Genomic DNA, 27,897 nt, shown 5'->3' with positions numbered 1-27,897 from the left:
CCTGTCAGATACCATGTCTCTTTTGATTTGAAGGAGAAATTTTCAAGTTAGTCAGTTTTTTAGATCTACTAGAAAAAAAAATACTTCTTTTATCAATCTCTTTCTGGAAATTTCTTTTTTTAAAAAGATTTATTTTTATTATTATTTTTTTATTGGAAAGGTGGATATACAGAGAGGAGAGACAGAGAGGAAGCTCTTCCGTCCGATGATTCACTCCCCAAGTGAGTGCAATGGCCGATGCTATGCCAATCTGAAGCCAGGAGCCTCTTCCGGGTCTCCCACACGGGTACAGGGTCCCAAAGCCTTGGGCCATCCTCGACTGCCTTCCCGGGCCACAGGCAGGGAGCTGGAAGGGAAGTGGAGCTGCTGGGATAGAACCGGCACCCATATGGGATCCCAGGCGTGCAAGGTGAGGACCTTTAACCACTTGCGCCACCGCGCCGGGCCCTTTCTGGAAATTTCTAACACTAGAAACAGATTATCAGTATGAAGTATTACTTTAAAATTAAACTTTAAAAAATAAGTACTGTGCAGCTACAGTAATTAAAACTATACATACGGCACAGTGAATTAAATCAATGGGTAGCAACTGTAAGATTAAAACAATCAAAGCCTATACAAATGTTCAGAATATCAAAATGGCCACATTTCTAATCAATGGGAAAAGGATGAAATGATTCTACAAGGGTGACCCAACAAAAGCTTTATATATCTGGAAAGGAGAGGGTTATTTCCTGTCATTCACAAAAATCAAATCTAGGGCCTGGTGTCGTGGCTCAATAGACTATTCCTCCATTCTGCACTACTAGAATTTTATTTGGGCACCAGTGCTAGTCCCAGCTCTTCAACTTCAGACTCAGCCCCCGGCTTGTGGCCTGGGAAAGCAATGGAGGATGGCCCAAAGCTTTGGGACCCTGTGCCCACAAGGGAGACAGGAAGAAGCTGCTGGTTCCTGACTTTGGACTGGCTCAGCTCTGACCACTGTGGCCATTTGGGGAGTGAATCAACGGATGAAGAATCTCTCTTTTTCTCTTTCTGTCTCTCCTCTCTGAAAATCTACCTTTAAATAAATAAATGAATAAATCTCTAAAAAAATTCTAGACAGATGAATATTATAATGTAAGAAATTTACAAATACTAGGAAAAACTGTGTCTACTAATATAAATCTAAGCATGTTGATATTTAAAGCTGAATTTACCAACACTCATGAATCTGAATACACAAAAATTTTTTAAAAAGAAAATTTCAAAACTGGAAGAAGTAAAACTTTCAGTAGGAAAAATGATTAATGGATAAAAGCAGACACTCTACAATAGATGATACATAAGCAAGCAGAAAAGCACGAGGTATATCGAATGTCACTACTTTAAAAAAACAATGGTAAATATCTTTATTATCAAATAGGTAAAAAAAAAATTGAAGGAACAATGCATTTCATGATATGTATTACACATTACAAGATGCCTCTGATATCCAAGAACATATAAAAAGATATATGTTAAAACATATAAAAGATGCATCAAAGAAGCACTTAAATACAGTTCTTTATAGTTAGTATTGGCTACAATTCAGGAAAGAGGTATCTCATACACTGGTGGGCACTCTGAAAGCAGGTGTAGCTTTTGATCCGTAAATTTCTATTCTAGGAGTTTATTCTAAGGAAATAATTGTGGATACAAAAAAATTGGAAATATTTGTAATGTGTTGGATAGAGCACTGAATTCATAAATTATGGTTTGTTTATGCACACGATTACAAAATCCAGTTTACCTCAGGAACCACCTAGATTGTACAGTATGTGTCATAAGACAACAGGGAGCAATACAGAGGTAATCGGAGAAAATATGTTAAAACGAGTCCAAGAGGACACAAATTCAAAAATTTAAAAACATGATTCTAAGAAGGCGTATCTGTGCTCCACAGTCACCAGGTTTGTGACCCCTGCTTAGGAAAACATTTAATGATGTTAAGAATGGTTATAATCTGCTAGTGGTAACAAGGTGAAAAACAGGGATACAAAGGCACGAACACAGTGTTTCACTTCTTTTAAACAGTGTAATGGAAACAGGCAATGCATTTTCAGTTTGTTTTTTTTCCTATCTGAATTTTATAACTATTCTATAATATAAATCTATATATTTTACAATAAGAAAGAATATTTTTAAAGAGTTTACTATATTGCAATATGAGCAAAACGGAGGCCAAAAAGCCAGGCTCAATTGCACAATGAACAGAGAAGAAAATTCATATTCCATCAGAATAATCAGCTATGAAAAAGTTCATGTCCCAAGTATTAACTAATGGTTCCCCACTCCTGAAAATGCAGATGGCTTCATGTCACAGAACTTTGGGGCCATCAATACCAGCATTATTGGAAATAAAAATTTTCATACCTCTAGACTGTGCATGTGTAATTATGCTGTGTGTTCTATGTTTTGAACTATATTTTCTGAACTTACTCTAATACAGGAGTGGTTTAGGGGAAAGGATGATCTTTTTCATTCATGGATCTGAATTACAGTCTCTATTATTATTATTATTACCTAAATAAATACTTTTGTACTTCTCAGTTCACAATAGGCATTATATTTGCAATTATGGGGAAGCTGGGAGAAAAAAACAAGTCAAAGGAACCCATAAACCTCTAGGCTGCATCAAGACCAGGCTAATGAATAATAAAACATTTTTCACATTGTTTAAAAAGTTCACCTTTTGGCATTCTGGAAAGTGGTGGGTCACAGCACTCCATATGGAATCCTCTATCACAAGAGTCACAAAAAAGCATATTATCCTGTAAAATACAACATATTAGAGACTGACACTGAAACCTATGTAAAAGACCAAAATTTCTTATGCTACCAAATTAATAACAATAAAATCTGAGAGGTCTTTAAAAAAACTCATGGAAAAACCAGTATTATGAAAAATTGCACTTGGATTTCCAACTTTGCTTTTTTACACCAAACTGTACTTATTGTTCAATTTCACTTTTCCATGAATTTTTGAAGATACCTTTTTGTAACAAAGAAACAAGATCCAAGCTATGATTTGATATAATATATTTTTAAAAAGCAAAACAGCAACAACCTACAAGAAGGAAAATAATTAACAGTGAAAGCTAATAATTTACTGGGAAACCAACTGTTGAGAGCCATACTTACTGCATTTTTGCCTTGGATTCTACATGCACTGCATGTCTTGCATTCAATGCACTGCCACCTTAAGGCCTTTACGTTTGTCGTTAATTCAGGACAAAATTTCAAACAGGATGGGTGCCCTAAAAGAAGAAAGTGAAAATTACCTTACAGGAATGGGACTTTACATTAAAAAAAAATTCTCCTTCCCTAACGTTTAGTGATAGGTGATGATGTCGGCCAAGGAACCTTAGGAAGTGGAAAATGTAAAAAAATTACTCAACAGACTGTAAATTTTCCTTCATGGCTTCTTTTGTTTTCTTCTTTCCTTCTATATAATAGAATGCCTATAGGAATTTTACACCAATTTCAACCACACATCTTCAGAAACTTGAGGATGACATATGCACAGCTGGGCTTCTGATTTTTGTACTTTCTGCTAAGTCTTCTGCATTCGCCATCTTCATCAACCACCATCTACTCAGATTGTTGGCTGCTGCACTCTGAATGGAGAGTGAGAGAGGTGCTTCATAGTTCAAACATTCCCTGCACTCTGTGCATAATGAAATCATAAAACTTCAAACAACAGAGAGCTAAACAGAAAGCTGGGGCTACTTAATAACATGCTGCCTTTCTCCATCCCACAAATTCCATAATATACAAAAGAGAGCCTCATTGCTGGACTGTATTGCCATCTTGTCTCTGGCTCCTTGAGTTTAAATTCTGAAAGTAGGAGTGGCAGTGGTGGATCTGAGAGCAAGAGGCTGACAGATCCAGGTCAAGTGGAATGCAACAAAGAGCACTCAGGTTCCCCGTTTTCTGCGTGTCTAGATTTTTCCACACTGTTTCAGGAGCCAAGCAGCTCATCCCAAAGAGGAAAGCTGGGGAGCCTGAGCCACAGCACCAGGCAAAGGGGCCAGCCAGGGTCCCTACCGGGTGTGCTGTGCGCAGCAGCAGCCCAAACTGGAAAGGTGGCACCGTTGAAAACATAATGGCCTTTTATCATGCACCCCAAGAAGAGTTTCAAACTTGATTTTCTCTAAACCTCGTCTTTAAATAGTAAGAACATTAGTAAATCCCAAGTGAAAGAACATATAACCAAGCTGCAAAAAGAAACCTGAGGGGTAATAAAAAAAAAAAAGCAGATTCTGCAATTTCAAAACTGTTTTATAATTTCCTGAGTTTGGCAGGCTCATTGTTTAAATATGTATTTTGGGTTGCTGCCAAAAAGGTCCTCCTTGCTAAAGCTTAACAGGTGCTTCATAAAATTCCACCCACCAGGAGATCTGGCTTTTTGAAGTATAAACATTCAAAATCAATCATCAATACTGCTAATAAAAGCAAACTATTCCTGAGTTTAAAAAAATAAGAAATCTAAACATCTGTATTTAAGATGTTGAGAAAATAAAATGTCGCAGGATTATGACCTAAGGCAGGAGAGACAACCAGGCAGATGCATTTAACTTCTGACCCACCCCCCCTTCCTTTACAAGAGCCTCTCACATTCAGATGAGTGTGAGGAAAAGTTTAATATACAAAACTGGTATCAATCACCTCTTTCTGTTCAACAACAGCAAACAGACAGCTTGCCTGTGGATTCTAAGCAGCTTACTCTAGGCGGGAAAGAGTGGGGTCGACTTTGATTAGAGTTACTTCCCCCAAAAGTCAGGGCAAAAACTCAACTTAAAAAGAACAGCAATTTAAATTCCATCCTTAAAATGGGTCCCATCAGCTTAAAAGTATACCATTTGTTTCTTTTTTCTCCTTTACTTTTTTTTATTACTTCCTGTAAGTCATACATCACTGGCACATATGACCTCAATTTCATGCACTGAATTTTTCTCTACATTAAAATCAGCTTATTACTTTGTAGCTTAACATTCAGCAACTAAGGTAATTCAGATCACATTACAGCCTACTATTTATTCTCATGATACTCACATAAGATGGACTTCTTAATAATTACACATTTTGAAAATTAATGGATTTCTGCCATTTTCAATCAGGAGCAAGAAATAGTCTTCCTAAACCTTATCTCAATTTAAGCAATACTGTATCTCAGTAGCTACAATTTAAGTGACTTTATCAAATTTCAAAATCTTTAGCCTACCTTTCCTTTAGGTGGTTATCTTTATGTAGCTTAAGAAAATTTGCCATACATACTTTCAGTCCTAAATTTCCATGATTTTGTAACAGATACCGAAGGATGAAGAAACATTCCTACTGTATTTTCTTCTGTTAAACTTTAAAATAACATAAAACACTGTAACTGAGTCTTGATGCGATGTTAACACAATCTGTAGCCGTAAGAAACAGGAAAACTTCATACTTTATAATAACCTGATTCCTCACTTCCCATGTAGCAATTCCGAAATCTCCACAAATTCTTTCAAAGTTCCTGTTCTTTCTGATTACACAATTCATGCTTGTCTTTGGGAGTTTGTTTTACTTGTGGTTTATAATATATCAGATGTGACAGTCATAATACATATATTCATTTAAAACATTTATTCTTATACAAACACATATTAAGCACTTATAGATCGCAAGTTTTAGGCAACAAAATCAAAAGGAGTACTGTTTAGAATTAACCAAGTTTGCTGGGACCACAAGTCAATAGAAACTGTTTTTGGAGGAAGTACCGCAGGAGAACAAAATACGGGCTCTACAGTAGGCAGAATGACGGTCTACAAAATGTCTATGCCCTAATTCCTCTCAACTACATCCCCTAATGTGGGAACTGAAGTTTTGCATACGGCACTAAGGATGGAGAGATTATCCTGGATTATCTGACTAGGACCAAGCTAATCACAAGAGTCCTTAAATGCAAGAACGTTTCTGGCTAGATAATATAATATAAGGAAGAAGAGTAGTCCGAAGCATGAGGGAGCCTAGCACCAGTTGGGGGTTATAAATCAAGGAAAGTGGGTGGAAGCACCTTCATCTGACAGCAAGAGAAAGGGGAACTCAACCCACAAACATAAGGAAGTACATTCTATCAATGCAGTAAGTGAATCAGCACATGGATATTCAAGAAGCTCAAATTCAAGAAGCTCAGTGCTGCTGTTACTATCATTCATCCTATGAGACCCACGTTGGATTTTGAATAACAGCTGTAATATAATAAATGTTTTAAGCTAAAAGTTTGTGGTCAAGTGTTACAGCAGTAAAGGAAAACCAATAAAGCTGCAGACACTGGGGCCTCCTGACTAGTTATCCTGACCATCCTTCTGTCCTTCCTTGAACCAGTATTTCATAAGCATTGGAGACGCAGATATAAAGAATGTCTACGGATCCCACACAATTCAGATTAGACAGATCCCACATATTCAGATTAGATAGTCTAATAGAAAAGATAAACGTAAAACAAGGTTAATGTCTGCTGATGGGGTGGCTCAGGGATATGGGAGAAATGCAGCAGAAGCTTAGAGGAAGGCTTCCCTAGGAGAGAACCAAAGGACTAGAGGGATTAGATGGGACCAAAAGAGGGACAAACTATGAAAAGATGAAATAGGCACAGGGAGAAAAGAACATGGTCCCTGCCAGGTCTAGGGAATGTCAGATAGGTTTGACAGAAGTCCAAACAGACATGCACTTTGTACATTTAAGAATTTAAGGATTGACATTGTGATGTAGCATGTTAAGCTGTCGCTTACAACACTAGTGCCCCCTGTGGAAGTGCTAGTTTGGGTCCCAGATACTCCATTTCCACTCCAGCTTCCTGTTGGTGCACCTGGGAAGACAATGGATGGTGTTCCTGGCTCCCAGCTTTGGCCTGGTCCGGACCTTCATGTTGCAGCTATTGGGGATATAAATTATCAGATGGAAGGTCTCTATGTATTTTCAAGTAAATGAATTTTTAAAAAAGAATTTAGTCTTCCTAAATCTAGTGAAAAATTTTGTAGTCACATTTATAATTTTAAAAGCTATTTTAGGTTGAAAAATAGAAAAAAGCGAAGAGGGTTAAGATTAGATTGAGGTTCTTGTTACAGCAAATCCAAATGGGTTTGGTGCAGATGTTTGCATCTGTTTGCATCAGCGTGGTTTTGCCGAATCTTTGTATGAGGGAACAGAACCAATGCTAGCTGTACGTTTCCATTTGTGCAACTGAGTGCCAATGGTGTACATTTGCTGAAATCCTAACAAGCAGGGCATTGCTTGTTTATCAGAATTTTCGTTGTTACTGCACGGTTCCTTTTTTGAGTGGAGGAAGCAATGTGCAGTCGATAAGCTGTTTTAGAAAATAAATTTGAGAAATCATGGGGAAGGACACAGGGAAAGGTTCTACAAGCATATATATATCTAAGGTTCGGGAGCTTAGAAGCTAAAAGGGAGGAAACAAGAAACAAAAGGTCAAGAACAAAAGCCTGCAGAAATACTTGGGCTACAGAGATGCTATAAGGAACCAACAAAAGATGTAAAAGGATGTCAGGGCCAAAGCACAGAGAACGTAGCGTCAGAGAACCAAAGAGAATATTGTCTATCAAAGACGGTAGAGGGGATCAGTGTCAAGTGAAAGGTGTTGGCCAGGAGCCTGCATTACAGTGCTTATGACATGAGTATCCCATATGTGCTGCTCCACTTCCAATTCAGCCCCCTCTGACAAGCCTGGAAAAGCAGCACGAAGACAGCTCAAGTGCTTGCCATCCATGTGGGAGATCCTGAGGAAGCTCATGGCTTAACCTTGGCCAGTGCGGTCAATTAGAGAGTAAGCCAACAGATGAAAAATCTCTCCTTCCTCATCTCTGTAGCTCTGCCTTTCAAATATGTAAATAAATCTTTATTTCTTAAAGGTGTTGGCTCAAAGCATTAGATTTCTTGATACAGAGTCACTGTTAAATTAGGGGAGAAGAATGAAATTAGAATCTCTCACCATAAACAAAAATCAATATAAAATGGACCAAAAGCCTAAATATAAGACTGTAAACTATGAATATGCTAGAAGAAAATGTGAGAAACACTTCAAAATGTTGGTGGAGGTGATGAATTATTCCACAAGACCCTCAAACTAGACAAACGGGATAATGTCAAACTCAGACATTTCTGCACAGCCCCCCCAAAAAAATCAAACAATCAAAAGAGTGAAGAGTTAGCTCATAGATTGGGAAAAAATATTGCAAGTTATTTGTCTAACAAAGGATTGATATAAGAATATGTCAACAAAATTTTTAAAAAGATTTCATATCAGCAAATTTAAAAACTAAATTAAAAAAACCATCATTCCAGTTAAGAAATGGGCAAAAGGACCTGAAATGACAGTTCTCAAAGAAACACAAGTGGCCAATAAACACATGGGGAAAAAAAAAGGCTCACTATCACTATACACAAAGGCATGCAAACCAAACCCACAATGAGATATCACCTCATCACTGTGGGACCAGCAACGCCCCAAATGAGGGAGCAGCAAACGCCAGTGAGAATGCACCATGACGGGAGTGTGCAGTTTCTATGGAAAGTACTATAGGGATTTCCTACAAACTAGATATTGACATGCCATAGGATTCAGCAATCCCACTACTAGATTTCTACTCAAAAGGCTTGAACTTGTACAAAAGAGATACACGCTTTACTATGCTTATAATTGCATTTTTCACAATAGCCAAAATATAGACTCAATCAAGGTGTTGTCACATGAATGGATAGAGACAATGTGGTGCATACACACTGTGGAATACTACTCAAATTTAAAAAACAAAACAAAGCAAAATTCTGCCATTTGCATGAAACAGGTGGAACTGGAGGTCTTCGCTGTTGAATAAAATTAACTTGATATGGAAAGGCTAATATCACAGGTTCTGCTTTGTATGTATATGGAGCTAACATTAAAACTAATAAAAACCCTTCAATCTGAACACAAAAAGTTGATTACTACAGGCTGGAGAGGTGGGAGAAAAAAAATAGAGTAAGTTGGGTGTAAATCATTAATCTGCCAAATACTCCAATATGAGATGTTAATAGGAGATAAAGGATAAGGAGTATTTGGGCACTGATATTATTAACTCAAAGCATTCTAAATTTAAAAGGAAGAGAGAGAGAGAGAGAGACGTACAAATCTTTCTCCTATATCCTGTATCTACACACTCCAAAAAGAACAGGAGCCACCAAAGTTTTGTCCGCAATGAACACTGACGCATCCAGGGAGGACTTGCAGCTCCTAAGGGCAGGGTGATATTCTGTCCCACTGCTCTTGCTCCCACACTGTACAAAGGATTTTCTCACTTTACCAGCTGCACCCCGGCAGTCTTCCTTCTGTCTCCCATTTCAATGAGCTTCCACTTAGAATGATGCTGTAATTTTGAACTGTACACTTATCTTAGATTTGCTAATTTGAAAACACACATGCACACAACTCATCTGTAAGTAAAATTTAACCACCCAGCAATCTGAGCAGCAGACACAAAATTTCATTTGGTGTAATATCTAATACTTATGTGAAGCTAATTAAAGATAATTTGGTCTTAATGAGGCAAAGAGAGTATAACAGTGTTAATTCCAAAGTAGGCTGATCCATGAAAGTCAAGTAAAATCACTTCCTCGCCTCAACATTTCCACAGACCTGAGGACTACCCAAGGATTTCCACATCCGCACTAATGGTTATTATCATAATCCTTTAAGTTTGTCTCACATTTTACAGCTAGTAATCATCTTCAAATCACTAACTCGTCCGCACTACTGCTCTGTGGATACAAGCTGCAGACTCTACCCTCTGGTCTGAACATATCAGGAAAACTGCAGCTGTGTGGCGGACAAGCAACAGAACTGCAACACTGTGCTCAGCAGACCATGCACGGGCCTCCCTACGCTGCGGGCTTCACCTCTCACATTTTTACTACATACATATAGGCATGCTTCAACAGTTTTCTTGGAAAAAAAAAAACCTGAGCATAAAATGATATTAAAGAAACAACTGTTCATTTGCAGCACTGAGCCTTTTTTAAAAATTTTTTTTCTAATTGGCTTTACTCTATGATGTAAGCAGAAGGAATCATTTATTACTCATGTCTATGAAATCTAAGCTGAGTCTACGTGTGACATCACACAAATGGTACTTGAGATGGAGAAGACTAAAAAGCGCCGGACACATATGGGAAACACATTTCAGAATGGTGCTCCTCCGTATGAGTTGTCGTCTATATTTCCTTCTGCTTTTACACAGGGAAGGGTATTTTTTTCCTCCACATAAACATCTTGTGTTAGTGATTCCTTTGATCACTGTACACAGTGTCAATTCAAGACTGACAGACTCTTCTGGGTGTGAGAAAGCAGCCATGTCTACAAGGTTAACCAAGGGTTCAAGCTTCTCTGTAATTTCCACATGAGCTTCTGGCCTGCACCGAGAAGGATCCCACCGCAGACAGAGGGCACTGGTGAAGCAGGCTGGTAGGTTACACTTTTGTCTCCCTATTACACCACTGTGCCACAACCAAGCATTAGCACTACAAGGATCCCTAAGCTCCCTAGAGCAAACTACATCTTATTTTCACCCATTAACTGGAAGAACTGCAACCAAAAAAAGTACATTCAATCTGATCAAATAGACGAAATAAATACCTACAAACCACTTCTCTAAGGAACCACAGTTTTGGGGCCTGCATGGAAGTTTAAGCTGCCATTTAACAACGCCTGCATCCCATAGAAGCCCTAGCTGCTCTACTTTCCACTCGGTTTTCAGCTAATGTGCCTGGGAGAGCCCGAGAAATTGGCCCAAGCACACAGGCCCCTGCCACCCACATAGGAGACCTAGATAAGTTCTAAGCTACTGGATCTGTAGCCTGGCCAAGCCCTGATTGACGTGGTCATTTGGAGTGAATCATGGATTGAACATTTCTCTGTTACTCTGCCTTTCAAACGGATGAATAAATATTTCGGTGGGTGTTTTTTTTTTTTTTTTTTTTTGAGTCAAAGAGTTTGTTTTTTTTTTTTTTTTTTTGTCTTTTTTCCTGAAGTAGCAACATCCAAGCTAGTAGAAGCACATATAAGCTAGGTCCGACTGTGAAGCATTCCTGGGCACCCTCTATCATAAAGGGTCATGATGATCCCAGGGTTTGAATCTCTCCCTTCCAAGTACTATCCTGGTCTGATCCTGCTTAGCTACCAACAACAGAGGGGATCTGGGGGTGTTGCCAGGGGAAGAGGTGTGCTCAGAGCTTGAATTTCTGCCTAGCCCCTACATTCCTTAACTCCAGCACCTCTGGACCTTTCCACCTGAGAGGAAGAATGGCTCACAAAATGATTCCAGCTACATTGCCCTCTAGACAGTATTTTCCATCTAGTCTCCACTGTTTAAAGGAGAAAACAATAGGGTATTTTAAAAAAGAGAGAGAGAGGAAAAAGTAACACTGTTTTTGTACCACTAAGCTGACCCTGAAAAAGTACTGAGTAAGGAATCTCAGGGGAAGGAAATTTCCAGTGACTTCAAGGGGTAAAGGAGATGAAACCTCCCCTCTGGCAGGTCTTCAACTCGGGAAAGACCAGGGGAGACTGATTACAGCAGAAAATCTAAGATGTGCCTGCTGAGAAATTAAGTCTTTATCCCTAGTGAAGGAAGTCTTGAATTTAAGAACTGGAAGATAATGATCTCGAATTTCTTATCAACTCAATTAAGGGTAGCACCAGAGGTAAAGAGTATATGAGGGGAACATTTCTTTCCATATCTAAGTATCTTGAATTTGTCAAGGTACTCAGATAAACACATCTTCAAGAAATAAATCAGCGAAGGGTATTTTTAAAGTACCACCTTAAAAACCACAAAGTAAACCGTAGACACAAGAACACCACTAAACTTATCAGGTAGTAGTTACACAAAAGAGTAATTCATTAAGAATGAGCCTCTGAGAAAACCCGAAAGTAAGTGTAGAGTGAGAACTGATGAGGGAGGCACTACCTCAGCAGCATAAAATAGGGAAATGGCAGGGCTGAAATTTATTAAACTGAACATACAGATAATGTTTCCATGCCCTTTTGTCACTATCCATGATACCACGGGCCAGGTAAAAGAACTTTAATGAAATCTGTGGAGCCCATCAAAAAGACTGTCAGAATGCATTTTTCAGGCAGCGTTTGAAAAGTCTGATTTCGAAGTCTCTCTCTCCTCCTGGCAAAGTCCTGAAAGCTGCTGAATCACAAGGGGGCTAAGGAGTGGAGTAACAGTTATTACACAACACTGACATTCCTCAGTGTGAAACATTTCCCCAATCCAACATCAATCTGCTATCGCATGTGGTGATAAGATTTTTAAATTACTTGTAGCAATCAAGGACAACACCATACATGCCAAATCACAACAATGGTTGGCATTTACAGCATACCTGTCACACCTATGGACTCTGCACTGAGCGTGTGCGCGCGCGCGTGTGTGTGTGTGTGTGTGTGTGTGTGTGTGTGTGTGTGTTCTCTCACTTAATTCCCATAAAACCCAATTCCCTAAATAGGAAACTGAGGCTTAGAATGACTATGGAAGTAACCCAGCACAAAGGAACTGAACCAGGATTGGCTCTTAAGTTTCCTCTTATTCATCACTCCACACAACTGGCTCAATAAGAACACACCCCAGTGCTGTGCAGGTTTGTTGTATGTTAAGATAACTACAAACACATACGGATAAGTACCCATACTCAGATATCAACTTCCAAACAACTTTTAGGGGGAAAAGCTTTATTAGGCTGGGAGAAAAAAAGTTTAACAAGACATGATTAATTTTTAAAAATCTGATAACAACTTCCCAATCTGTCAGTGCGTGCGTGTGTGTGCGTGTTTTCACCTGAGCAATTATTCCATGCTTACCAGAAAGGCAGACCAACAATTTTTTTAAACGTAAGCACAACCTGCCTTTCAGTTTCCATCATAAAACTGAATTATGGAATTCAAATTTTATGGTAAGAAAGGGACAGGTGACATTTGCCCAAAGGTGAGATCAACTTTGACAGCATTTGGGTACTACAATTTACCAATGGTTTTCCCAGCAAATCCCTGGTCTCGATGTAACTTCTGCACATACCACCCTTTTCTGCTGTTATTCCGTGCAAAGGGAATTTCTTCCATGCCTCATGGTTTCTTGATTTTATCACTGTGATATCCAGAAAGCTGGACTGCCTACCATTCCAAGCAATGAAGAGCTGGGCTGTAATACTGCATTTCACCAGTAGGTGTCATGACCTTAAACACTCAGCAGAAGACAGCTCAAAGATCTGACTTCAAGTTCCAGAGAAAACCAAAGCGACTCCTATTGAATTTAGTTTGAAATTGAGTTCTCTTCAGTAACTTTGCCAACAGTGCAGTTCTCCACACTGAGCTGCCAATGTTAGTATTATATCAAGGTTTAATTATAAACATTAACACAGTGATATATAACACAATATCCGTATGTCAGTGCGAATATACTCTTTCCTCTGTTTCTTTTACATTTAACACATACACTATTACCAAATAATTACTTTAAATAGCAAAAGCCATGAGGTTTTGACAGACACAAACACAACTTGAAGCTGTGACTGCTATAATAGGCAGGAAGTCGCTGTCCACTGCACCCACAAAACCACTACTTACCGCTACTGCCACAATCTGCACAAGATAGGAGTTCTTCTGGTTTCTTTTCACGATTTGATTCTTTAGTGCCCAAACAGAAGCTACATATTGGAATGGGATCGGCACGGGGCTGTGGCAAAATGAAAACAAAAAAAACTTTGTTAACTTTCATTTCAAAATGAAAAATTACAGTAAAATGGGAAAGTTCTTACATGTTTCATTAGCCAAGAAAACCTACTAAACTATATATTCAAATACCATTTTCTGCTAATGAAAAATCTCTTAAAATTATGACAATATTGGCTGAATAATTATCAGTGGAGTATTATGTCCTCGCACTTTGATATTATTTAATATAAAACTCAGAAGTTTTAATAAATCAATGAAATCCAAGACCTTTATGTATTATATATTTTATATTATGAATATTAAGGATTCATTTGCAATCCTAATTCTTCCCATAATCTATATGTTCCTAATAAATTGATTCATCTATTAATATTACAGTCTATGAATACCATCCAGTGAAGGTAATTATTTAACTAAACTCTATGTAATGCTGGTTACTTCATTAAATATTTGACACGAAATACCAGTATGCTCTTAAGTAACATAAAAGAAATAAAATCAATGAAACACAACTCTATGGAATTATCTATTGGAAAAGATAAGAGACTATTTATTACCAGGGCCCGTCTGTACCACAGCTGCCAAAGATGAACTACACCATCCAACGCAAAGGAGATAAAACATCCACCTTTTACAAATTCCCACACTATAAACGAAACCACCCTCCCCAAACCCTGAAACTGTCCTGGAAATCGCTCTTACCCATGTATAAATCTACATACATTTCAGTGTCTCCACTGCTATTTACTAGGAATGGTAAGGCCAGTATTCCCATCTATATGATTGACTGTACCTACAGATCTGGTCACATTATTTTAAACAGCCAAAACTGAATAAAAAGTAAAAATGTATTGTATATTCTAAGCCTTCACACGTTACTCTGATGTCTTTATATGTGAATCTTATGAATTAAAATCTCAGAGCAAGGTGAGATGACATACTTACAAATGTCTATAAAGTTAAAAAAAAGCTTCTGCTAGGCCTAATTCTCTAAATATGTATCAGCATAGAACACACGCATGTCCAGCCACTGTATACCAAATGTGTTAAGACTGAGTAGCACATAATAGGCACTCCAAATATATGCTCAGCAAATTTTTAAATATACTAACATTTAAATTTTCAACATACTATTGCAAATTACTCCAACAAATGTCTCAGCTCCCTGCAATACCTCATCAAAATAAAAAATTCATCTTTTGACCAAACATTTGCAAAATTATGTAATGTGACTTAATTTCATCTTAAAGGGTGAGCATTCACTTATTTTCAGCTTAATTTGTTTTTTAAATATACACAGTTTTTACCTCCTGAGATAGCTATGCATGTATTTTTGTGGTCCTAGTTAAAAAAGCAGAGCATAAAACATTCTGCACAAGGAAAACCAAAAGACAAGCTACAACAAATTGGTCACTGACTCCAGCCACCGTTTTTAAATACCAGATAATCAGCCCTGCATAATTATGGATCCACAGTTATTACATGCAACTGTTCAACTGCAGTACCTTGGGAACACTTTTGTTCCTTTAAATAGCAATTAAAAGAACAATCTGGTTTTAAAGTGACAACATTCCCCTGATAGATTCCAGCTAAAACCCAGTCCTTGTACTAATGGGATTCCTGCTTTCATTTGATATAACAATGTTTAAGCCATTGCTGCCATCCCTTGCAATGATAAATAATTGACAAAATGTCACATATCATTCATGCGATGAAACATATCCAGATCTGTAATCCCATTTTTTCTTTCCCAGATGAATTTGGAGCTGTAACAGAGACATGGCTATCAGCCAGCATTCATGCTCATTTTTTGTTTTTAACTAAAGGTAACACAAAGGACAAAGGTTGCTAGTAGTTCATGGCCAGAAAGACTGATGGTCCCACACTCTGCCCAATAATAGGAAGCATAGATGCTATCACTTCACGCTGCATTCAAGTGAACCCTACCAAACTGATGTATGCCCTCACCCATTTATTTTAAGGATAACTATCTCACAATACTCTATAAAACCATAGCATTATACAGAAATGTCTGGCCTCCTGAATTATTGATAACTCAAAGCACTTTTTGCTAACCTCAGTGTAGCCAAGTCTAATTAACTTTAAAAAATTGACACTTGTATGAAATGAAACTTTTACAGTAATGTATGTAAATGGGTCACAGAAATATTGCAATTCACTAACTTTCCATCAGACTACATATAAACTGTTTTAAGAAAAATAATCCCTTGCAATAAAGTAAAGTGGATTATAGTCAGAAAGAGGTTTGAATAAATGACTAGTCGAATCTACACAAGTCTACCACACACAAATAAAATTTAAGTAAGGTGTTTGAAAATAGAACCCCAAATCTCTAAATGTCTAAATCTTTTCTTTGAAATCTCAAAGAGGCATCTGACCTGTTGGTCACATTTTTCATATCAACATAACCAATTCTAAGCATGAGTTTATTTGCATTGTCTCCATAACTGAGTATCTAAGAAAGTCATAAACTGGGCCAGGAGCTGGGGATTCAATCCAGGTCTCCCTCATCGTGGCACAAGCCCAACTACTAGAACTATGAATCACCACTGCCTTCCAGAGACTTGAGCCGGGAGCCAGAGCTGGGACTGCAACCAAGGGATTCTAATGTGGGACGGGTCTGCTCCAAAGGTAACTGACTACTCTTAAGTTACACAGGATCAAATGAAGAGATAACACACACAAAGTCTGTTTACACTAGGGCTCATCTCTCAGCTTTGCTATCTTCATTCTCTTCTTCTCTTAGGAAAACAAGTGTTTAAAACACATTTTCATCAGTGACAATAACTGCTTACTAATGTGTTCATAATCTCTTGGCAATGCTTTCCAAACTGCTAAAAAGGTGATAATTAACATTACACAAATTATTCATCATAGTGGGGAAAAGGTACCTTTTCAATGCAGAAACCTGGTAGACACTTTCTTAACCAATCAATACAGGACAGATTATCACTGTGTGCTTCTCCCAAAGGACTCCCTGTTGTACACTTCATTCCTGGATGCTTACTGGTCTATGGTTAATAATCACAAGGAGTCAGGGAAAACCAAACTGAGGACATTTTGTAAAACAACTTGCTTGGACTCTCAAAACAAGTCAGTGTTGGGGCCGCCACGGTTACTTTCCATGCCTACATGCCATGTCAGAATGCTGGTTTGAATCCTGGCTGTTCTGGTTCTGATCCAGCTTCCTGCAAAAGCACCTAGGAAGGCAATGAAAATCGACCAAGTGCTTGGGCCCTTGACAATCATGTGGAAGACCACGATGGAGTTCCTGGCACCTGCCTCAGCCCAGGCAAGCCCCAACTACCGTGACTTTTTAGGGAGTAAGTCACCAGGACAGCAAATGGACTTCTCTCTCTTCTTCCCCTCTTCTCTCCTTCCTTCCATGTCACTCTGCTTTTCATGTATAGAATGGACAGAAGACAGATTATTGGCTAAACAAATCTATTTAACATGTGCATGCCATGTAAAAGCAAGGAAGCAAGCCGGGCAAATAAACTGTCATGAAATCTTGGCACATTTTTAAAAAATACTCCTATCTATAAAACATGTTATTAGGGTAATTATGGAACTATGCATTAAATATTAGACCATAAATCAGGTAAACACATACAAATTTCTTGAGGGATCATGACAGATATCTGCTGAAATATTTAGATGTAAAGTGTGACAATTCCTGGAACCTATGTGTGTCTGTGTGTGAGAGTCTGTGCAGAAGGCAAGAGGAAGCAAATACGATACAATGTTAATAAGTGGTTGTGGGTGTTTATTATAGTACTTTTTTTTTTTTTGCATTGCTTCTTCATAGCTTTTCAAAACAGAAAAACTGAACAAAACATAGTACCCACCTCTGCACTCTCAAAAGGCATCTTGAATCAAACTCATTCTAAGAAAAGTAAGCATTCATAAAACCCAGTGTCTCAATCCAATTACTGATTCACTTGAAATACAGAGGACCGGAATGGTCTGTAGACCAGGGAAATGTCTTTACCAAACTTCTAGAAGATAAATGGCCCCGTTTCTTCAACAAATAAATTAAAAGGGAGAAACAATGAGGAAACGCAAGAAAGATGAACCAACAAATTAAGAAAGATTTAATAGACCTTTTAGTCATTCACAGCATGTAGAACCATCTCAGTCATGGTTCAAATAGTGTAAGAAACTAAAAAAAAAATTTTTTCAAAATATTGTAACTCAGCAAAGGAAGTACACACTACTGATGCTTGAAGAAACTGTTGGGATTCCCCACTTACCATTTCCCCAGTCCTAGGCAATGTCTGTTCTTCACCCTGTTCTCTGTGTGCTTGACTGGTGCAGGCACTCATCTGAGTGGAATCCCACAGCATGTGTGGTATGCCTTATTTTGGAGGTGAAAGAGGCCCACATAATCAGAAAAGATCAAGGAGAAACCCGACAGGCCTCATCAGGATGGTGACAACTCAACAGAGTACCAGCTCACCTTCCCCAGTGGAAATGGCAATCGAGCCAGGATTTGAGTCTAGGAACTGTGATACAAGATATGAACACGCCCAACCCAATAATACATTTTTAAAAACTATTTATTTTATCTTTATTGGAAAGTCAGATATACAGAGAGGAGGAGAGACAGAGAAGATCTGTCAGATGATTCACTCCTTAAGTGGCTGCAACACCCGGAGCTGAGACAAGCTGAACCCAGAGGTCTGGAGCCTATTCCGGTGTCCCACGTGGGTGCAGGGTCCCAAGGCTTTGGGGCCATCCTTGACTGCCATCCCAGGCCACAAGCAGGGAGCTGGATGGGAAGCTGGGCTGCAGGGATTAGAACCGGTGACCATATGGGATCCTGGAGCATGCAAGGCAAGGACTCTAGCCACTAGACAACCATGTCAGGCTGCCAATAATACATTTTTTAAAAGTTTTATTGTCAGGCCCGGCATTGGTTTATATTCCGGGTACTCCACTTCTATCCACCTTCCTGCTTGTGGCCTGGGAAAGCAGTAGAGGATGGCCCAAAGTTTTGGGATCCTAAACCTGTGTGGGATAACTGAAGACGCTCCTGCCTCCTGGCTTCAGATCAGCTCAGGTCCAGCTGTTGGAGCGACTTGGGGAGTGAACCAATGGATGCGAGGATTTTGTCTCCGTCTTTCCTTCTCTCTGTAAATCTGTCTTTCCAAAATAAATAAAGATAAAAAAATAAATCTTCAAAAGTTTGTTTTGCTTATGTCTTCAAAGAAATCTCTTAAATCTTATTATCGCAAGAAACCAGACTAACAAAAACCAAACAGTAGCACTATGCACTCTATCAGGGCCAGGTTGGCATCCTCTTCCGGCTAATGATTAAAAGAGGAGTTTTATAGGATATTTCTATGGTCTCTGCTTACAGTGATCAACCTAATACCTCTTTTCCACAATCCCTTATGAGTCAGTCTGCCTTGAGTTATCTCCAACTTCATTTAAATCATTAAACTATTTCTTAAATTTAGTAATTCTAGGTGTTAGCAACAAACCAATTTAGCGCTTGTCACTCACACACTCATACATACTTGCATTATAGGAAGATCAGGCTTGACTCTCTACTCTCCAAGCCTCACACCTCCTCACCTGTGTCTATACTGCCCAGGTTGAGGGTCCCTAAAGTTCAAATGTAAAATGAGTATGGAAAGTATTTGTAAAACCATGAAGTTCTTTTCAAATATTCTTACAATTAATACAAAATTCTTTCTGGCTACAAAAACAGAGAGACCAAACAACTTCAAGTCCTTAATAAACATCTACACAAATGAATCATTTTCAAGTTGACAGTTATTCTTTAAAACACTGATTCTCTGAGTCCATGTCATAAATAATAATCCTAGGGAATTCAAACATTTAACTTGGGGAGAGCATTATGATATAGAGGGTTAAGCAGCTGCCTGGAATGCCTGAATCCTATATCCAAGGGTCTGGTTCTAGTCTCCTTCTAACCTCGCTTCCTGTTCGAGTGACCCTGGGAGAGAGTAGGCGATGACTCAAGGAATGACTCCCTGTCGTTTAGGTGGTGGTTTGGATGGAGTTCTTGACTGCTGGCTTCTGCTTGGCCCAAGCTGCGCTATTACAGACATTCACAGAGTGAACCCACAGATGGAAGATCTTTCTCCACCTCTTAAGTAAACAAAAATGAATAAACATTTAAAAGGATTCACAAAGAATAGAGCAATAGGCTAGAAAAATGTCTCAACGGAGAGCCAAGAGGCCTAAAAGGAAAATGGAAAAAAAAATTAAAGCAGGAAAAGCAACGAATATAAAATGTTTAATAAACACTACCATGAAGCTAACAAGGATAAACATAAACCCATAACCCCCAAGTGTCAAACAGCTCCTCACTAGAGAATGTCTACACTTTGGCTCATACCTAAAAAACAAGTTGTGTGGAAGGACTGTTATACAGATCTACATCCCTTCAGCCAGCAACCCATCGTCATATTGTGCCGAAATCTGAAATTCAGGTAATGCTTTACTTCTTGGTGCCTCACTTGTTCCCAGTGCAAATCCTGTGAGAAAAGCGCTGGCAGCTTCTTTTGCCTCAATTTTATAGGTAAGTTAAATACTTCCCCACGGTCACACGGCTATTAAGAGGTATCCTAACCTGCTGACTGCAGCCCATTCGCTTTTGCTTCCCGCATGGTTTGTCTTTCATTTCGCTGGCAGCGTGATTCTGACACTGTCTTACTGAGAGGCTGCTTAAATAGGACCAACCTCCCTGAAACTGTAGCCCGCCAGCAGCACTGTTAATCTCCATTCCTTGCTCTGCCTGTTTTCATATACATCAGTATCTGTTACATCATTTATCATTTGTCTATACTGTTTCCCTTACTAAACCATAAGCTCCATCACGAGGGCAGAGGCTCTGTTCACTGCTACAGCCGCAGTGTCAACGTGCATTCGTTGAATAAACAAATGAGCAAACTGCTCTGAGGATGGAAAACAGTCCCTTCAGCTCAAGACCTCCCCACCAAAACTGACAATTATCCTTTTTTCTTATTTCTTAATGACCACAATATGACATGTTAAGTAACCAACGAAGCAAGGTGGATTAGATTTCATTGCTGTCTCATCTGAAGGCTTGCTTTATTATGATACAACACAATCAATTACATTTGGGTTGTTATATATATATCCCAGGGCATTATCTGACAAGATAGGAAAAGACTCAACCAGCTGGCAAGAAAATTATCTCACCACAAACACTAATTGTAATGGCTCATTCAGTAATTGTATGTGTTGTATATAAAACAGATTTGGGCATGACTAGTTGCCAGTACCTAGCTGGGGTGCCACTCTCCCACCTCTACCTCTCATTTCCCTCTTTAGAAAGAAAAACAGGGCCTGACATAGTAGCCTAGTGGCTAAATCCTTGCCTTGCATCTGCTGGGATCCCATAAGGGCACTGGTTCGTATCCCAGCTGCTTCACTTCCCATCCAGCTCCCTGCTTGTGGCCTGGGAAAGCAGTCTAGGACGGCCCAAAGCCTTAAGACCCTGCACCTGCATGGGAGACCTGGAAGAGACTCCTGGCTCCTGGCTTCAGATTGGCTCAGCTCCAGCTATTGTGGCTGCTTAGGGAGGGAAGCATCTGATGGAAGATCTTCCTCTTTGTCTTTCCTCCTCTCTGTATATCTGCCTTTCCAATGCAAATAGATAAATCTAAAAAAAGAAATACAAACACAAAGACAACAAGCAAAGAGGTTGCGTACCGTAAGTATACTGCAACGAGTGACAGACCGTAACAAGAGCGCAGACTGGACTTCCAGGAACTCCGGGACTTTATTACTGGTAATGCATCACTGTCCACACACTGCCCAACTGACAGCACTGCGACCACAGAGGCTGATAATCAGTCTGGTTGTTTCAAGAGTAACATATAACATTCTTTCTCTTTTTCCACTTGGGCACACCATTTGGCACTTATCGTTTCTTGCCATTTAACCCACAACCGCAACTGATAGTTGCCTTAAAAGGGGGGTGGGGGGTAGCACTGTTGATTGGGAGACATTCCTTGCTCAGACACTAAGGATTTTTCTTTCAGAGCAAACTGTTCCAGACACAGTCCTCAGCAACATTCCCACTCTAGCAGTGGGGAAGGCTCCTGCCAGGGTCTGAATCGCCTTATCTCCCTGAGTGCATCCTTGCCCCCAAGGGCAGCAGCAGTAACTGCGGGCAGTGCAGCGCCCCCAGCAGGGAGGTTCAATGCCCAGCACTGCCTCCCAGCAGCCCCGGGGCCACTTCAGGTCCTCCAGGGACAGAACACACAACTGTTTAAGATGTACCTGACGCCATTTTCTCTACACTCACGAACTCTTTTTATTATGAGGCTGTTCTTACCAGTCCATCATAATTTCAGACATGAGACGCTAACTAATCTTCTTCTAGAAGATGATTGGAGGGGCATTTACAGTAAGTCTTAATACAAGCAACAATTTTACCTTATTTTTTTCTCACTATATAGATTTTTATTGTATCACCTCCCCTGTTCATTATACATCTCTGGGTAATTGATTCTGCAAGTGTTCACTGTATCATCCCCACTGGCTCTGTGGATTGAGCTTTTGTACTACTCTGAGCAAAAGGATTTATTGTTGTTAATGTATGGAGATTCTGAATGTGACTGCGGTAATTTAACCTCCTTGTCATGAGGATGAGGGTTCTCTGTATTTTAAGTGTCTCAGCACAAAAATAAAAACTACCAAAACACATATATTCAAATAAAAACATTATACCTATAAAATGCCACTTTTTTCTTCCTTTGAAAATAATTCAGAAACTAGGGCCCGGCGCGATAGCATAATGGTTAAGGCCCTCGCCTTACATGTGCCAGGATCCCATATGAGTGCCATTTCTAATTCCACTTCCCTTCCAGCTCCCTGCTTATGGCCTGGGAAAGCAGTCAAGGATGGGCCAAAGCCTTGGGACCCTGCACCTGCATGGGAGACCCGGAAAGAAGTTCCTGGCCCCTGGCTTTGGATCGGTGCAGCACCGGCCGTTGCGGCCACTTGGGGAGTGAATCATTGGACCGAAGATCTTCTTGTTTCTCTTCCTCTCTATACATCTGCCTGTCCAATAAAATAAATAAATCTTTTAAAAAATAATTCAGAAACTAAAACTACAAATGACCACACACTGTGAAATTCCCATGATTAAAGGCAGATTCGGAAGTTAAAATAAATGAATAAATAAATCTAAGCCACAAGAGAGTATCAAAATAGATGGATAGGCTTTCTCAGAATCAGCCACAGCAGTTACCAGTTGTGTGAAGTTAACTGAAATGCTCACTTCATATCCTCAAGTCCTACAACTTGTTCTAATTAGGCAGGTGCGCCACTTATAAGTGTGCTGATTAATCAGAAAAGTGATTCTACTGGAAGGAAACAAATTTAATCCCACACACTGCATTTAACAAAACAACCTTGTTTGTTCTTCTTGGGGTGCAAGCAGGCGTGAGCAGAAACCTATGAATATGGGGAGGAGGGAGGACAATGTAACAGTTGTGTGTCCCTTTGTCTGGATAGGAACCTAGCTTTCAAAATTTCATCTAAAAGTCCCTCTTCAGCTACTCCTGCCATTAGGATCACAGAGAAGTATCATTTCAACAGGGATCAAAGTCTGATTCAACACAGCTGGTAATGCGACACATGGTTGCCGAAAAGTCTGTTCAGTATTTGCAAACTATTCTCTTCAGCAAGCATGTCAAATATTAGCAATATAAACCCTATCCTAGAACTAATAAAATTTAATTTAAAAATTGACACATTCAAATTTAGAGATGCCTTTTATTAAAAAAAAAAAAGTATCACCGAGTACCTCTTCAAATGCTCCACTGCTCCACAGCCTGAGTGCTGCAAAAACCTTGGCTGAAGCAGGACCAAACTTTGAGATCAGTACTCTCTGAGGGATGAGAAAACTGACATGGATGTCAACAGAAATTCTATTTTAAAGATATCAGGAAAAACAAAATAAATATGAAACCTCTGGGACTAAGATCTTGAACATGCAAATGGTGCTGTTGGCAAAAATTCTGTATTGTAACTCATCTGACTCGGAAGTAAGCACGGTGACAGTGCTTAAAGAATGGGCGTAACAGCGACTTACAGGAAAGGCCAACAAAAGCAGCTACAGAAAAAGGCAGCTGGCTTCTGTGGTTACCCCAAGAGAACCATTTAAATCCAGACATGGTGCCTACAACCCTGTCTAGGCACAATGAACCAAAGATCCATTTTTTCATTATTCATCTGGCCTAGACAAAACCTACACTAATTTTGTAGAGGAGACACAGGCAACATTGAATTTAATTAGATCTGCATGTTGGAGAATGCAAAGAAGACTTGGTAGATGGTTATTGACAAGATAGAAAAGTTGCACATTTGTCTTTCTCAGTATCATCACCAGTTCCATCAGAATGCTCTGCCTTCAGGGATGTACCTGGCAGTGTAGAACTACACACTATTCAATAAGTTACTAATATTATTTACTCAACACCCTAAGGATGCCAAGCAGGATATAACTGGTATTCCAAATGCTTGCCCTCACAGAACCAATAAAAGAAGTATAATTCCATTACCACACTTAATTCTCAATTGCCCTGAGGGCACACAAACCATCTGGCATACAGAATTTCCATACCCTTGACCTTTTGCTTTTGTTTCCCTCATTTTCTCACTACCTCTGACCCTTTCAATTACTGTATTCATAAGCAATAGGAGAAGAGGATAAGTACTGTCTGAATGTCAAAAGCTCTGACCTTTTCTCAGGGTGGGCTCCTTGCCGTAGAAGACCCACCTCTAGGTGGCTTTTTGTGGCAGAGCTTGGAATGCTTGATTGTGACTGTTTCCCAATGCTAACTCATTACTTCAGGCTGGGTGGGAACCACCCAAAACACAATCTCCCCTTCTCCCTCACCCCTTCAAACTGCAGAGAGGGCAAGAAGACAAACACCAGATGGCTTTCCCCCTCAAGGCAAGATCTTCAAGCTCAATTTCCAAGAATTTTAAGTCCTCACAAAGCTACAAAGGGTTTACAACAGGAAGAAGAAAGCTCATTACTTCTGCGAGATCAGTAAAAACCTGTATACTATTCAGGTCAAGGTGTAACACACTGGAAGAGCACTTGAAGGGGTCCTTGCTTGGCTTATCTTAATTATTATCATAATAAAGATCCACATGCACTTAGATGTGTAGTAGTAAACATTTGTTGATGATAACTGATATTTCTTATCCTTGGTACTTGATCATCATTTTGTAAAATTTATTCTTAGCATATAAACAGCAAACAAACACTAGGATACCACTTGGACATGGAGAAAATATGTACTTTAAAAGTTCACCCGGGGCCCGGCGCGGTGGCGCAAGTGGTTAAGTCCTCGCCTTGCACGCCCGGGATCCCATATGGGCGCCGGTTCTAATCCCGGCAGCCCTGCTTCCCTTCCAGCTCCCTGCCTGTGGCCCGGGAAGGCAGTCGAGGACGGCCCAAAGCTTTGGGACCCTGCACCCGCGTGGGAGACCCGGAAGAGGCTCCTGGCTTCGGATCGGCATAGTATCGGCCCGTTGCGCTCACTTGGGGAGTGAATCATCGGATGGAAGATCTTCCTCTCTGTCTCTCCTCTCTGTATATCCGCCTTTCCAATGAAAAATAATAAAAATAAATCTTTAAAAAAAAAAAAGTTCACCCAATTAGAACTTTCACCTCTTGTGCCTGTGGCATTATTGTACAATGGGTTAAGCAGCCACTTGGATGCTTGCAGCCCATATGAGAGATGGCTGGAACTCCAATATTTCACTTCTGATTTAGCTTCCAGCTAATGCACCTGACAAGGCAGAACAACCCAGGTATCTGGTTACTTAATTGTTGTGACAATTATATGAATATACACATTGGTTACAAACTTGAAGAGGACAAAATATTATATAATAATTGCACCCCAGTAATGGCGACTTTTCTTTTTAATGGATTTTAATAAGAGACACTGACAGCTCTTTTTTTTTTAATGGTAGCATTCATAGCATTTATGTTTATAAAACTTTAAGTATCAGGCACTTTATGACCTCCCATTGAGGTGGGCATCTCGATGACTATATGCCATTTTACAGAGCAGGAACTCAAACTTCAGAGGGGTTAAGCTGCTACTTCCTAAGGTGCCCCCTGTCAGAAGGCGTGCAGCCAAGACTGAGCTGGGTCAGCTGTATTTCACAGCCCACTCTGCCATTCTGCTTCGCACTGACAGCTCTTGTAACATTCCTTTCTTGCAAAGTCTTTGATAACAACTTCTCTGGCATCCTAAAATTAATTAACAAATATTTTCTAACTCATGCAGTTAAGACACTCAGATTTGGAGCCATATTTATCTTAAATCTCTTAATGAATTCGTAAAGTTATCTGGGCCTAGAATCATTTGTAGGGTGGTTTTAAATTATAGATTAGGTAGGTTTAGCAGTTAAGATACTGATTAAGATAACCATGCTGAAATCTGCATATGAGAAAATGACCTATGCTACTGTATTTATAGCAACACAAACTACAATAGTGAAAATAAGGAAATAACCCAGGTACCTGTTGAAAGATGAATGGATAAATAAACTATGGCACATCTACTACATGGACTACTAAAAAGAACGAAATTCTACCATTTGCAATAAAATGGCCCTCACTAGAGCCCATTATGCTCAATGGAATAAGCCAATCCCAAAAGGACAAATATCATATGTTCTCTCTGATAGAAGGCAACCTTCCTGCAACTTCAAGACCAATAGATATATAGGTAAACATGCATATAGTCATCGAGAGGAACATTATAATAGACTATCATATCAAGATGTGAAGATATAAAGCAGCATGTACCTCTACTTCCAAATCAAAAATAGACTATCAATGAAATTATTATAAATGTATCTTGACAATAGCTTGCTGGACTGTATGCCATTGGCCATACCTACAATGCCAGGATACACTTAAATAGCAGAATGGTGGACTTAACGATTGTTTTTGAGGGAGTATACTATTGTAACAACAGTGGAAATAAGTGAGAAGGGGCTCAAGGGAGAGGAAATCCCAGAGCTTATGGAACTGGATCAGAAAATAGTAGTAGTAGAAATGTTCCAGACTGGAGTACCTAAGATCAGCTCCCAGTTTCCCCTCCTGATTCCAGCTTCCTGCTGATGCAGACCAAGAGAAGCAGTGATGAGGACTCAAATAACTGGGATGCTGCCTCACGGTGTGAGATCCAAACTGAGTCCCAGCACCCATCAGCTGCCCCAGTTCAGCCCTGGCCATTTCAGGCATGTGGGGAGAGCCAGCATTTGCAGTTCTTGCTCTGTTGCCCACATTCAAAACTAACTGAAATTATGAGTCATTTTCTTTAACAAAATTAGTTTATTCATAAATATTCCTTTTCTTATGTTCATTTTAGTAAATTGGCCCATTAGTGAAATGTCCATTTTGACGTAAATTTTCTAATCTATGGGAATAAAGTTCATATTTCCCATTTAATGTCTGAGCATCTGTGATACTGTGGGAGTCCATTTAGCTCCCTATACGTGAGAAAGCAGTGGAAGATGGTGCAAAGAGGCCCTGTCCCAGGTGGGAGACCTGAAGGACAATTCTGGCCTCTGGCTTCAGACTGGTGCAGCCTTGGCCACTGCAGCTATTTGGGGAGTGAATCAGCAGTCAGATAAAATATATGAAACATTTAAAGGTATTATAAAAGATAGATAAGTTATTTGAGAACATAGGAGAGAGGAATGACACTCTGGTATAGCGTGTAAAGCTGCAGTGTTGGCATCCCACACAGGTGCTGATTCAAGACCTGGCTGCTCCACTTCTTTCCAACTCCCTGCTAATGTTCCTGGGAAAGCAGCAGAGGACAGTTCAAGGGCTTGAGTCTCTGGACCCACAAAGAAGCACTGGAAGAAACTCCTGGCTTTGGGGAGTAAACCAAGATCTCTCCTCTGGCCTCTCTCTGTAATTGTACCTTTCTTATAAAAATAAGTCTTAAAATAAAATTTAAAAAAATAGTAGAGGAAATGCCAATTCATTTTATGAGACTGTCATTAATCTACAAAACTTAACAAAGATATTGCAAGAA

At 39.5% G+C, this 27,897-nt stretch overlaps 1 protein-coding gene across 15 annotated transcripts in view; it reads right to left on the bottom strand.

Moving 5' to 3' along the window:
- The window catches only part of KAT6B (lysine acetyltransferase 6B), a 166,454-nt gene that overhangs the window by 56,624 nt on the left and 81,933 nt on the right, over nucleotides 1–27,897 (bottom strand). For 12 of the 15 annotated variants that reach the window (XM_040976000.1, XM_040976002.1, XM_040976005.1 and 9 more), the window contains 3 exons: nucleotides 13,682–13,790; nucleotides 3,163–3,278; nucleotides 2,711–2,792 (listed from right to left, as the gene is read on the bottom strand). In XM_040976000.1, the coding sequence (XP_040831934.1) occupies nucleotides 2,711–2,792; nucleotides 3,163–3,278; nucleotides 13,682–13,790 (307 nt within the window). The remainder of the gene's footprint in view (nucleotides 1–2,710; nucleotides 2,793–3,162; nucleotides 3,279–13,681; nucleotides 13,791–27,897) is intronic. The other 3 variants (XM_040976013.1, XM_040976014.1, XM_040976012.1) reach the window with 2 other exon arrangements.

The sequence above is a fragment of the Ochotona curzoniae genome, unplaced genomic scaffold, assembly GCF_017591425.1.
Source record: "Ochotona curzoniae isolate NIBS_2020 unplaced genomic scaffold, NIBS_Ocur_1.0 contig_2692, whole genome shotgun sequence".
NCBI lineage: Eukaryota > Metazoa > Chordata > Mammalia > Lagomorpha > Ochotonidae > Ochotona > Ochotona curzoniae.
Note: the sequence above shows the minus strand (reverse complement) of the source record. Positions and strands in the feature narration are given on the sequence as shown.